A 13,521-nucleotide genomic window follows, 5' to 3' on the forward strand; every position below is an offset into this window, starting at 1 on the left:
CTGAGGAGTCAAATATCCTTTCTGTAAAAAAACCTACATACTGGTCCATTAACAAAAATATTACCCAGATGCTGTAGGTCTGCATAATATTTTTGTTAAACCACAGCAGAGAGGTCCGTTTTGTAAGCTGTTTCCCTTGAAACCAACCTAAGGTTTAATAATTCATGTCCAACGCAGCCTAATGGGGGCAAAAAGGTTTGTTTGGTGCCTTTTCACCAGCTTTTGTTGTGAGCCTTAAAAATGATATCATTATATATGTGGGAAACACTTGTTGTTGGACGAGTAAGACGCAGCTTTTGCTCGGGCCACAATAAGCAAAAGGCCTCGTATTCTTTGGAAAGATTCTAGACCTAATACTATAATACATTTCTAGAATAAACAACCCATCCATGGGTTTGTTGTTTTCTGTAGGTACAATATGTACTGTGAATACATTTAGAGAGTTTGAGATCAGTTACAGTCCTATTTTGATCAAATATAGAGACGGATGTTCTTAAAAAGGTTGTTTGAAAAGGCCTCTTTAAAGTCTGGGACAAAGTGTGTCTTTGTCTCCTCACTGTGGGAAAGTAAAACGCTTTCCCACAGTAACAAGGCATGATTATGAAATGAGGATGTTACTTAGGAACTTCATTTTACTCCTTAGAGATGCAACATACTGCACACAATTTGTTTTGCTCTTAAAAGGAACGTTGGATTGTAACGCATTATGTCATTATTATCTCAATGGAAAGGGATTCTGCGGCATCAGCAAATTATGTCAAATGAAAGACTCAAAAAGAAGATGAAAAATTCACCATTCTTTGGACCTCCTGATTCTCTGTCTTTGAGTAAAGCGGTGTCCCTAAATAATTAAGTATATTCGATTAAAGTCCCCTCAATCTTCAGCTGCTCCCTCTGCACACTTACACCCCGTTGCATCAGCACCATAAAACACACGGGGTGTCCGGGATACCCCGTGTGTTTTATGGATACCGTATCCCTGCACGTGTGAAGGTGGATATGTGTGGATTAGACGTACGTAGAGACATACCCATCAGCTTACCAGTAAGTTCTTGCTTTAGGGACTATTTGGGAGTGGAAGGATGTTCAGTGAATGATGAGACAAGAGCTTTTATACACAGACAAAACGCTGCCAGTGAGATGGAAGTTTGCGCATCAAGACTGAGACAAAGTATCACGCCCCAGCAGGAGGGAGACAGACGATGAGAAGCGGCAGATAGACATGAACAAAACTTTTTGCCACCATATTCACGGTGTACTTATAGCGCAATGCGATCAATTATATTTCAAAAGACTTAATTTGATTCTCTGAATACAGTAATAGATTTTCCTCCATTTCCCATCGCCCTATTTTTACTTACTTTTTAACTTTTCTGTATCCCTTCGATTGGTCGATTGATGCGAGTGCTTACAGAGGACTGAAGGAAGGATGTTGTTTATATGGGATTTATGTGTTTCTGTAGCAATAGCCTGTCCTGGCTACACCTACAGCCCTGCAGGCACTTGTTGTTGCTCCATGGACCTGACCCGACTGACGCGGAAGCACGGCGTTAAAGTTCCGGCGGGTTGCCCGTGCGCGGTGGAGGACTGCAGCCTGGACGCGGGGGAGATGGTCGGTCACGGCAGCGTAAAGTCCGCCGCCCGCATGAACAACGCGGTGGTGATGTTCATGGACAGCGTGAACAAAGCCAACATGGTGGTGGAGAAGGGGATGGTGGTGAACGAGACGTTCGTGCCCGTCCTGCCTCTCGCCACACCAGCGACCCGAGTCACGGTCTCTAACGTCCCCCCATTCATCAGGGACGAGATGTTGACCAGAGAGCTGTCGAGACACGGGATGGTCGTGTCTCCCATTAATAAGGTGTCCTCGGGTTTCAAATCCCCCCTCCTGAGACACGTGGTCTCTCACAAGAGGACGCTCTACATGATCCTCAACAAGAAAAACGAGGATCTGAATGTGGTGTTCAAGTTAAGAGTGAATGGGTTTGACTATGTGGTGTTTGTCAACTCTGACAGTACGAAATGTTACCGGTGTGGCAGAGAGGGACATCTGAGCAGAGCATGTCCAGAGAAGACCTCTACTGGTCACAGCCAAGGTGGGCAGGAAAGACAAGAGGGGACAGTTGGGGTCCAACAGGGAGGTGAAACAGGGACAGGTCAAGCCCAGAAGAGCTTGAGTGAGGTGAGTGAGGGCGGGGAATGCAGGGTCCAGGTGGTGGAGAGAGGGACTGATGGGGTAAATGAAGATACGGGTGGGGCCCAGCAGGTGGGGCAGGCGAGTGACGGAGTGAATGAAGGGGTGAGTGGGGCCCAGCAGGTGGAGGAGGCGAGTGACGGAGTGAATGAAGGGGTGAGTGGGGTCCAGCAGGTGGGCAGGCGAGTGACAGAGTGAATGAGAAAGCAGACGAGGTCCAGCTTGCGGATCAAGGGGGTGGAGGGATGGAAGAAGGGGCGGGTGGGGTCCAGCAGGTGGGTCAAGGGGGTGAAGGGAGGCAAGAGGCGTTAAAAGTCCCCCGCCTGAAGAGAAAGACGGAGAGCAGAGGGGGCTCTCAGACCAAGAAGGGGTCAGGGAACAGAAAGACAGAGGGAGGAGGGGCAGCAGGAGCGGAGTCTTCTGCGGACAGCGTCTCCTCTGGCGGGATGGCCACCAATTGGGACAGCGTGGGGAGGGTGAAACTCTTCCTGAAGACCACCAAGAACATGAGGGGGATAAAGCTGGAGGACTACTTTCCGGATATGGAGAAATTCGGTCGTACTGCTCGGGAGGGTGCGAGCAAACGAGGCAGTTCCCGATACACGCAGCAGGAGGTCTTCCGGCTGCGAAAGATCGTCCAGAAGATCAACAATGGCAACGAGAGGGCTGCTGGGGACTGAGTGGAGTACCGGCGGAGGTGAGGAGCAAGTGAGCAGACGGACTACCGGTTCGTCGGCAGAGTGGGCGGCCTCGGTGTGCGTCGATGCTGCAGAGGAGACTGGTGTGGACTGACTGAAAGGAGATCGTGTCTTCACAGCCATTGTGTGTCTTGATTGGACCTTAATGTCATCAGGCAACATTTTTGTTTGTGTTGGTTTTTTATAAGAAAATAAAGGTTTTTCAAAACAAATCTCTCTCTTTCTCTCTCTCTCTCTCTCTCTCTCTCTCTCTCTCTCTCTCTCTCCCGCTTTCTTCCTGTCCTTATCTTGAGTCATTGAGGTGTCTAACTACCGACCATCGGCGTGCTGCTGTCGGTGTCTTCGATACGTAAATGCACACCAGGCCGGAAGTCACCGTCCCTTCTCTTTGGTCCGGCGCACCGCATTTAAACAGTGTGTGCATGTGTGCCACTGATGACACGTTGTGTCACCCGTCGCTGCGCGCATGCTCGCAGAGAGACTTTGTTGCCCATTTGAATCGAGTGAAGCCTCAGAGTGATGGATAACGGAGACTCCTGGTGGCCACATCCCTCACAGCAGGAAGGCCGCAGGTCGGACTTCACCAGTGAGACACGTACGCGGCTTTCCAGAGAGGCAATCGTGCAGACAACGGCACAATGTTGGGACAAAACAGTTTTCTGTTTATCTCCAAAAGAAGTCGAAGACTGAAGAAGGGCAGTGTTTCTTTTTCCGCTCCTACTTTAATTTCCATCCATTGGGAGGTTTCATTCAACACGGGTTGAACGTGAACGTGGAATATTTGAATGTGTTCATAAATCCAACACATTCCAGGTTAATGGACCGTTGCACTAATGGGCCTGAAAGGTCTAGAGATCCTTCACGTCACTGAACTGAAGGCCACGGGAAGGACGAGGCCAAAGACGGGGCACGGAATCCCCGTTTCGGAGAGATCTTCACACAGATGTGTGCGTTGCTTCTCATGTGTCATGAGGAAGACCGCGACTCACTCATTACTTTGCGCTGAGAGATCACTTTTTAATTAACGAGGACCGGGATCAAGTTAATCCTGATTATAAACAGGATCACCATGCTGCTGTATTACTAAAACTCTAAGATACAATATAATGCTGTCTTTAATCCAAAGCGCAGTAGTTTTTGTTTTTTTTCATAATGGCTGGTATCTCTTGCAGACAGTATTGTGTCGTATATGTTTGTTATGACTAATATCTTTGTCGTCGCCCTCAGAATGGCCTCAACGGGTTACACCTGGCCTCTAAAGAAGGTCACGTCAAAATGGTCCTGGAGCTACTACACTCTGGCATTGAGCTGGAAGCCACCACCAAGGTACCTTGTCCCCCCTCTGCGCTTACTTATCTAAAGTAGCATTTCAAACTGAACCGAAATAGCACTTTTCTAAGCTAAGCTCTAAGCTAATTTAGCTCCATGCCACCATGAGGGCGTATGTGTAAAAGAACAGCTTTGTGTTGAGCCTGAAAAAAGACAGAGGAAAGGAAGCATAGGTATTGGAGTATTGGAGTTAGGTAGCTAACTCCAGGTTATCCGACCAGGTGTTTTGAGATCACGTACTTGTCGCCTGAACTGGAAAGATCTGGATTTCATAACTAAAAACAGTTTGTTGTTTACGGTCATAAGGGAGCGAAAAGGCTAGTCTGGTCTTTGCCTCTTTTCATCGTCAAATGTCGTCCTTGTAAACTAGATGATTACAAAACACCTCATGTAGTACAGTGTTCACTTCAATGTGTAGAAATCTAAGCCATTCTGTTCACTCTAATTGTCCTCCCTCTCTTTCGGTGTGGTTTTGTGTGTGTTTGTGTGCGCGTGACCTCCAGAAAGGGAACACGGCTCTTCATATCGCAGCACTGGCAGGGCAGGAGAAAGTGGTGGCTGAGCTCGTCAACTATGGTGCCAACGTTAATGCCCAGTCGCATGTGAGTCACAGCGAGCTTTGGGCAAGAGGGGCCCGAGTGTGTGTGCGTGCATCCGTGTTTCTGTGCTGTGCAAAAGAGTTGTTCAGATATTTCCATGCATGGTGTGTTATGGAATCTGTGTGTTCTTGTAAAGATAAACTTATTCAATTATTTATTGCTCAGGTCAACTGAGTATTTTTATTTATTTTCTTTTTTGCTGGTGTAGCAGCCTGTAATATGGAGCCGTGTTATTGTTTGTTTGTGTATCCGTAACTACGCATCAAATGCTTGTGCCCTTACAGAAAGGGTTCAGTCCCCTGTACATGGCAGCGCAGGAGAATCACTTGGAGGTGGTAAAGTTACTGCTGGAGAACGGTGCCAATCAGAGTCTCCCAACCGAGGTGCGAGAGATCACAGTCAGGACAAAATATATGCGCGTCTCGTCTCGGCTCAGTGATATTTTATTCTGCATTTCGCTCCATTCTTTTCTCATCCTCGCCCCTGCGTGACCTCCCCACTTTTTTCCGTCACGACTCCCCTTTCTCGCCCCCGCCCTCCTCCCCTCCGTCCTCTCTCAGGATGGCTTCACCCCCCTGGCAGTGGCCCTCCAGCAGGGCCATGAGAATGTCGTGGCGCTGCTCATCAACTATGGCACCAAGGGCAAGGTGCGCCTCCCCGCGCTGCACATCGCCGCGCGGAACGACGACACGCGCACCGCCGCGGTGCTGCTGCAGAACGATCCAAATGCCGATGTTCTCAGCAAGGTATTTACTCACTGTGTGTACTGCTGTAAAGGTTAATCAGTATAATCATATAAGTGAGATCGGTGGTGCCACAACTTTCTTAATGCAAATCACCATTAAGAGAGAAACACTATTTTTCATGAAACATAATCTTCCTTTGGCCTGTTGTCCGACAGTTCTCTCTAAATTGAATCAAATTCTATTCTCATTTTAATCTACGTCATGCACGTTGTTGTAACCTTGATTTTGATGTTTGTATACTTCATTCCTACACTCTCCCATTGTGGTTCTTTCTCTGTAGACTGGTTTCACACCTCTCCATATTGCAGCCCACTATGAGAACATGAGCGTTGCCCAGCTGCTTCTAAACAGAGGAGCCAATGTAAACTTCACCCCCAAGGTCAGTTTGTCTCAGCTGCAGGACCAGAAGGGACCTCTGAAAGAAAGAAATGTTAAATATTAAATAGCATACAAGGATCTTAAGAGTACACGGACAAACTTTCATTGTACTTCTATCTTGTGGTATTTTGACTCTGGAAACGTCATGCATCGATTGCTAGAGGTGATGATCAATGCAACTAACTTATTGCTGGCTACTTCTCTAGAATGGCATCACACCCATCCACATAGCCTCCAGGAGGGGCAACGTGATGATGGTCAGACTACTGCTGGACAGAGGAGCACAAATTGATGCCGTGACTAAGGTAGCGCGCCGTTCAGCCCCACTCTGCTCCGGCATTTTGCCACTTATGAATGCCCAACACCTTCCCAATATCAATTTCCCCCTTCTGTCCTCCTCCCTGCTGATTTGCTAAATTCTGTCTCTCGCTGTATGTCGTTTTTACACGCTTCCAATTTCTCTCCTCGGCCTCCTCTCTCTTTGCAGGATGAGCTGACTCCTCTCCACTGTGCGGCCAGGAACGGCCATGCTCGCATCATTGAGATCCTGCTGGAACATGGTGCTCCCATCCAGGCTAAAACCAAGGTAAATGCTGTACAATCATCCATAATCATCAGGGTGTAGTGTTCAAAACTGATTCTTCAACATCTACTCATTACTGAGAGAGATTCTAAATCTTTTTACAAATGATGTTCCCGTGGCCAACAGAAAATTGGCATAGTCACTCAACTTGCTGGTAGTCTACACTCTGTCATCTAACTTGTCTACTTAGTGAGCATCCTAAAGATATTATTGCAACGAGCTTCCTTGCCACTTGTATTGTGTGTGAGTCATTTTAGTACAGTGTGTTAGGGCCCGGCGAGAAAATCATTTATCACAATATCTTTTGACCTGTATTGTAGGGTTAACTATTTGCATTAAATGACTGTGGGAATTGGCAATTCATAGAATGTTTAGGACTTGTTAAATTCAGATGACATCACTTTACATCAATATATCCCAAATATAACACAATATCTAGTCTCATATCACAAAATCGATATAATATTGATACATCGGCCAGCCATTCAGTGTATTAATTATATCCCAATGTCAAGGGACTCACACTCAGCCTTTATGAACACAAGAAATATGATCTTATAGACTTTGTGCTACATACAGCATGATGCGTGCTCGTCTCCTATTTCCTCTCCCTAACTTTCCCCGCCCACGTCTGTGTCTCCTTCTTTCTGTCCTGCAGAACGGTCTGTCCCCCATACACATGTCAGCTCAGGGGGATCACATGGACTGTGTCAGGCAGCTACTGCAGTACAACGCTGAGATCGATGACATCACACTGGACCATTTAACCCCTCTTCATGTAGCAGCCCACTGCGGTCACCACCGGATGGCCAAAGTCCTCCTGGACAAGGGGGCCAAAGCCAATGCTCGAGCTCTGGTACGTTTTTTTTTACTGGTTTTCTTGTTTATTTAGAGTAGTTAACTTAATGTTAGAAGTTAAGTTAATCTAGAATCTAGATGGATTGATAAGGGGTGTCCCTTTAGGTAAGGGGCCCCATACTGGCCGGTTTGATCTCAAGTGGGCCGGGCCAGTAAAACGATAGTCAACAGGGTGGGAGGGGGGCGGGGTGCTCACTCACACAGTGCAACCCCCGGTGGACTGATTAGGGATAGCAGCTATTTATCATGTACCAGCGAGTCAATACTATTTAGATATTATCCTGTGGCCCAAAGTTGATTCCGGCGCGGGCCTTGAGTTTGACATATGTGATCTAGATGGTCATAGGTATCGCTGTGTGTCTTTTATTATCTCCATATTGAGAGGACATAAAAGACAAAAGGCACTAAGTAAATACGCTCCGGGACTTGAACTATTTTCTGTGTGTTCCCAGAATGGCTTCACTCCTCTCCATATTGCCTGCAAGAAGAACCACATGCGGTCCATGGACCTGCTGCTTAAGCACTCTGCTTCCCTAGAAGCTGTCACAGAGGTGAGACCATGTGACCACCAGGGGCCGCCTCTGAAAATGACCTGTCGGGCCAGTCTTTTTCAGAGTACAGAAAAGTTCATTGATGGGCCTTCATGACCTTCCCTGTTTGTGCTTTGCATTGTGCAGTCTGGTCTCACTCCTCTTCATGTAGCAGCATTCATGGGCCATCTGAACATAGTAAAGAACCTTATCCAGAGGGGGGCTTCGCCTAATGCTTCCAATGTGGTGAGAACCCCCTTTCAACTCTGACACTGGTCATTTGCAATGTCTTTTTTTAAACTCTCTCTATTACTCGGTTTACCCTAAAGCTGTCTCCGGTCAGCAGTGTGAAGTAATTGACTCATAAATCTCATTTTCATACATGCAAGTGGCATAATTTAATGCAATTGAAATAAAACCTGGTTAACCTTTATTTGTCCACACCAGAAAGTGGAGACTCCCCTCCACATGGCCTCCAGAGCAGGACACTGTGAAGTTGCCCAATTCCTGCTGCAGAACACGGCGCAAGCAGACGCTAGGGCAAAGGTACGAGCCGTGCAGTCTCCATTTACTCAGCGCACCGTTAAACAAGCAAATGGCAATTTAATAAAGCCGGCTATCATCACCCACTTGTTAATGCTGCAGATTTCCCAGTTTAAATCATGAAATTGGTCCCTTCCTCCCTGTGCCCAGGATGACCAGACACCTCTACACTGTGCGGCCCGCATGGGCCACAAGGAGCTCGTCAAGATGCTCCTTGAGCACAAGGCCAGCCCCGACTCGGCCACAACTGCAGGACACACGCCCTTGCACATCTCTGCACGTGAAGGACACATCCACACTATTCGAATCTTGTTGGATGCTGGGGCACAGCAGACCAAGATGACAAAGGTAGAGAACATCACCTCCATTAATGCTGTGTCAACTGTTCTACATTAGGCACTGCTCTCGTAAATCCACACATGTTATATATATATACATACATAATACTTCATTTTAAGTATTTTGAACTTTCCAAGATGGACGCTGGATATCAATATGAATGCATATTTCAGAAATGAGAACTAAACTGAAAACCGGTCAGTCTGTGTTTTCTGTGCATCGACACCGAGCGAGAAATAACGATGACAAGTGTTTTTCTTCTGAGCAGAAAGGCTTCACTCCCCTACACGTGGCCTCTAAATACGGGAAGGTGGACGTGGCCGAGCTCCTTCTGGAGAGAGGGGCCAACCCAAACGCAGCGGGGAAGGTGAGACAATCCGCGCTTCCGGTGGTTCAGTTCGCTGACGCACACGAGCAAAGTACTCTTACACTCCTGTGACGAGCAATCCAGCCCTGACAGGTTGATGCCATGGAGATTATATCAGCTTTGCAGTACGTGTTTCATATATACATGTTTGTGTGCGTATATGTTGGTGGGTTTATATATGTGCACATGTGTGTGTGTTTAACAGAACGGTCTGACACCCCTTCATGTGGCCGTCCATCACAACAACCTGGATGTTGTTAGACTCCTGGTCAGCAAGGGAGGATCTGCACACAGCACTGCCCGAGTAAGATGCTCACATATGTGTGTGCGCACGTACTCACACAGTCAGGCCGACACGCGGCATGCCCACCCATTGCTGACACACATACCAAAAAACAGGTCAACTGACTGTGCTATACTTAAACATACAGTTACTTAAATGACAACCTCTGTACTCCGAAGCACTCCGATCATCATGACAGCATTCAAGTGTGAATCTAAATTTAGACGCGGACATTGCCAAGAAAAGCGACGCCCGCTTTTGTGATACCGTGTGTACTTTCTTTTCGTTTCTCCTCACAGAACGGCTACACTTCCCTGCACATCGCGGCCAAGCAGAATCAGATTGAGGTGGCCAGTTGTCTCCTGCAGAACGGGGCAACACCCAATGTAGAGTCCCTGCAAGGCATCACGCCCCTGCACCTGGCCTCGCAGGAGGGGCGGCCGGACATGGTGGCCCTGCTCATCTCCAAACAGGCCAACGTTAACCTGGGGAACAAGGTGTGCTAAAAAGGGGAAATGATCAAAACCGCACACAAAAATCCCAAATAGGGAAAGTTCATTTAGGTAGCTTTTCAACATGAAAAAATATGCTTTCCGTTTGTGTAGAGCGGGTTGACGCCTCTGCATCTTGTGGCTCAAGAAGGTCACGTGGGAATCGCCGACACTTTGGTCAAACAAGGAGCTTCCGTTTATGCCGCTTCACGGGTTTGTTACAGTCTCCTTTGAAACAAAATATCACCATGTAAGATTAGTACATTTTCATTTGCTGATGGAAAACAGTGGCCTCTATTGTTCATTTTAGAGACGGGTGGTTTGCCATGTGAGTTTTTTTACTAAACAAATACACCTATGAATAATTTAGTTACAATGTCACACCATCGCATTGGTGTTCAAGAACATAAAATACGATATCAAACCTATCATTCATCCTTAAAAGAGCGTGACAATTTAGTAGGTGATGAGCCTTCAAGTCTGCAAACTCACAAGTGTTTGCATAAGGTCCCTTCATAGAAAAAGCATAGACGATAGTGTCTCACTCTCTCTCTCTCTCTCTCTCTGTCTCAGATGGGCTACACGCCCCTTCATGTGGCCTGTCACTATGGCAACATCAAGATGGTGAAGTTCCTTCTGCAGCAGCAAGCCCATGTGAATAGCAAGACAAGGGTAAATTATTTCTGTCTCGCTTGTACAAGTGTTTATATAATGTGACGTGTGCCGCATGTGTGCTTGCCGACTGACTTTGTGTTTTACAAACCTTATCAACGCTTTGTGGCGACGTCGGTACGACGTTAACATTATAATCCGGACGGAAATGAATGAGTTGTGTTTATTGCTTTGTCTGACCATCCCTTCTTCTCTGCAGATGGGCTACACCCCTCTGCACCAGGCGGCTCAGCAGGGCCACACTGATATTGTCACCATGTTGTTGAAGCACGGAGCCCACCCCAATGAGATCACTTCGGTGAGACGCCACTAGGAATACCGTCCCCTGATATCCTCGCTGGCCATTCCCTCTCGCCCGCACACTGACATGCGCCTGGGCGAACGTGCCCTTCTGTAGATAATGTAAAAAACATACAAGTGAATATCTCGGTGAAGGCAAGCCTGATATGTAGCATGATTTAGATGTGTTGACAGAAACCATTTGGTAAATCCAATAAGACAGATAGTTAATGTTCATGTCACTGGTTTATGTTGGAATTTCCTTTTGCCTCTTAAAAAGACCACATTCTATATTCTTAAGGGAGAAAGTCTTACTAAAATATCCATTTATTGTAAATGTGCCTTCAAGTTGATAACCTTTTGTAGGGTCGTTAAAATTTTGTTTAAGATCTGGTAAGAGATTCACTTATGCTTTAAGTATACGCTCACCTGTCATCATTCATTATCCCTTTGTGCAGATGAAACTTTTACTTTACATCCCCAATTTGTATTATTTTCTCCTGTTGATAAAAGACCAGTTTTTTATTCATCTGTTTGTAGACATCCGTTTATTATTTCCTTCAAAGAAAAGTTGATACTGTAACAATTCCTGGTACCGGTGCACGATGGGACCCAAAAGCACGACTCAGACAACAGTGGAAAGGACAGGCAGATTTAATCAACAGTTCAGACAAAGTCAAAACCGGGAGATCCGTCACCAGGCGAACAAATCCTGAGGGGCAGGCAGGGAATCCGGGGTGGAAAGGCAGGCGAGGTCAGAACAGACGTAACTCTGACCGCTGACTGAGGAAACCGCTGGAAAAACTTGGCAAAACACACAAGACAATCTGGCAGCGAGCAACAGAATGTGACGTGCTTAGATGGTGAGTGGCTGATGAGGGGATGCGCTGTTGGTGAGGAGGGCAAGCGGGGGAGAACCAGGGGAAGGTAATGAGCTGACGATGTGAGAGGATCTGAAATGACAGGAGAGTTAGATAACGTGCAGGTAAGATGAGAATAAACTAGCATTTGGTCAAATGTGTGACAGATACATTTTAAAATAAACAATGTATCCACACAACGCCTACAATTTGTATTATTAGCATTTTGATTTAACGTTATACTATTATGAGGTTAAGCTCATTATGGAATTATCTGTGAGAAATAACAGCTGTAACTAACAGAAGGACTTTCCATTAAAGAAGGAAATTTGCTTCATTTAAAAATGTATAGAAAACACTTTGCTTAACGTTCCCCCGTCTTTCTCTGTCCAGAACGGGACGTCTCCGCTGGGTATCGCTAAGCGTCTGGGTTACATCTCTGTCATCGACGTTCTCAAACTTGTTACCGAGGAGTCCGTCTCCGCGGTGAGCGGCAAACCACGCATGGGTTACATGGTTACGCCAGAAGCGGAATCCCTGACACACACACACACACCATGACTCAGATGTTCAATCGTACAGTGGTCTTTGTCTTGATCAGGTTTATCTCCCTCACCCTCTTATAAATAGTTCTAAATTGTCCTTCTATTCTTATCTCGCTCCCTCCTCGGCCCCTGTCACATCTCTCTCTGTCTCACAACCTCCCTTCTGCTCTCTCCACACAGATCACCACAGAGAAGCATCGGATGAGCTTCCCGGAGACGGTGGATGAGATTTTGGATGTTTCGGAGGACGAAGGTAGGCCGTCCGATTTAATTGCTTCTTCAACAGAGTGCAGCTTTGATTTTTCATTTTCAGCGCTGATTCGCTGTGTTTGGTAGGAGACGACTGACTGCCACATTAAAGTACCGCCATGAATTTGAACATGTCTGTGGACTGTTTGTAACCCACTTCTCCGTCTGCTTTTGTAGGGGTTACCCAGCTCACTTTAGGTAGGATTGTGTCTGTGTCTCTGGCTTGTCCGGTCCGGTGCCTAGTGAACTTGTGCCTTCATTGCAGTTCCCATTTTCTCTTTGTTTCACAAATTGTCTTTTTTTTTTATCAGTTTCTCTGACTCTGCTCTCAACTCCAGCCCAGTTTGCTCTGCTTTATCTTCTCTATCTTTATCCTCTCCCTCTTGATCAGAGATTTATGAAAGAAAATGTGTCAGTTTGTCATCAGCATGTAGTCACAACATTTCTTACCAGCGTTCAAGGCGCATCTGTCGGTGGACTCGTTAATGACAGAACTCCAGTATCTCTGCAAAAAACGAGCGCTCCCTTCCACTCGAGCCGTTATGGAAATGAGCGCTCCCACCTTTTACGGGCTAATTGATAAACAAGCTAAATTACACGCACGGCGTCTCCAAGCTGTGGCGCTCCACGCGCACATTTGCTGCCCATGCAGGTCGTTTTTCTGTTGTGAAGAAATTCAGAATCAAGCTATTTGTTTCATTTCAAGTCTATTGTTGGTTTCCTTGTTGTTTTAACAGTTTTTGTGTACCTGTAAAGCTTGTACTGATGTTTAAATGTCTGTGAACAACTTCTGTTTTGTGAAGTGGTTTATGGTCTCATATTGTTCTTATAACTATTATTTCAATATCATTCATCCTTTTAATAATTGAGGCCTTTTCTCCTACACAGAAACAACCATCACCACATGTGATTTCATCTGTAATGGGCATGCTCACTAAAAAAAAAGCTCACCAGGTGCCTTGCAGTGTGCCGTCCGTG

The 13,521-nt window shown here is 46.4% G+C and overlaps 1 protein-coding gene across 7 annotated transcripts in view; it reads left to right on the plus strand.

The window, feature by feature from the left end:
• Window positions 1-13,521, plus strand: part of ank1b (ankyrin 1, erythrocytic b) — a 59,914-nt gene that overhangs the window by 24,515 nt on the left and 21,878 nt on the right. For 6 of the 7 annotated variants that reach the window (XM_078088444.1, XM_078088445.1, XM_078088439.1 and 3 more), the window contains exons 3-23: window positions 4,120-4,218; window positions 4,725-4,823; window positions 5,105-5,203; window positions 5,381-5,566; window positions 5,847-5,945; window positions 6,151-6,249; window positions 6,432-6,530; window positions 7,186-7,383; window positions 7,838-7,936; window positions 8,063-8,161; window positions 8,363-8,461; window positions 8,609-8,806; window positions 9,066-9,164; window positions 9,370-9,468; window positions 9,747-9,944; window positions 10,053-10,151; window positions 10,512-10,610; window positions 10,810-10,908; window positions 12,143-12,235; window positions 12,475-12,547; window positions 12,721-12,741. In XM_078088444.1, the coding sequence (XP_077944570.1) occupies window positions 4,120-4,218; window positions 4,725-4,823; window positions 5,105-5,203; window positions 5,381-5,566; window positions 5,847-5,945; window positions 6,151-6,249; window positions 6,432-6,530; window positions 7,186-7,383; window positions 7,838-7,936; window positions 8,063-8,161; window positions 8,363-8,461; window positions 8,609-8,806; window positions 9,066-9,164; window positions 9,370-9,468; window positions 9,747-9,944; window positions 10,053-10,151; window positions 10,512-10,610; window positions 10,810-10,908; window positions 12,143-12,235; window positions 12,475-12,547; window positions 12,721-12,741 (2,353 nt within the window). The remainder of the gene's footprint in view (window positions 1-4,119; window positions 4,219-4,724; window positions 4,824-5,104; window positions 5,204-5,380; window positions 5,567-5,846; window positions 5,946-6,150; window positions 6,250-6,431; window positions 6,531-7,185; window positions 7,384-7,837; window positions 7,937-8,062; window positions 8,162-8,362; window positions 8,462-8,608; window positions 8,807-9,065; window positions 9,165-9,369; window positions 9,469-9,746; window positions 9,945-10,052; window positions 10,152-10,511; window positions 10,611-10,809; window positions 10,909-12,142; window positions 12,236-12,474; window positions 12,548-12,720; window positions 12,742-13,521) is intronic. The other variant, XM_078088441.1, reaches the window with a different exon arrangement.

Source organism: Gasterosteus aculeatus, chromosome 14, assembly GCF_964276395.1.
Source record: "Gasterosteus aculeatus chromosome 14, fGasAcu3.hap1.1, whole genome shotgun sequence".
Classification (NCBI taxonomy): Eukaryota; Metazoa; Chordata; class Actinopteri; order Perciformes; family Gasterosteidae; genus Gasterosteus; species Gasterosteus aculeatus.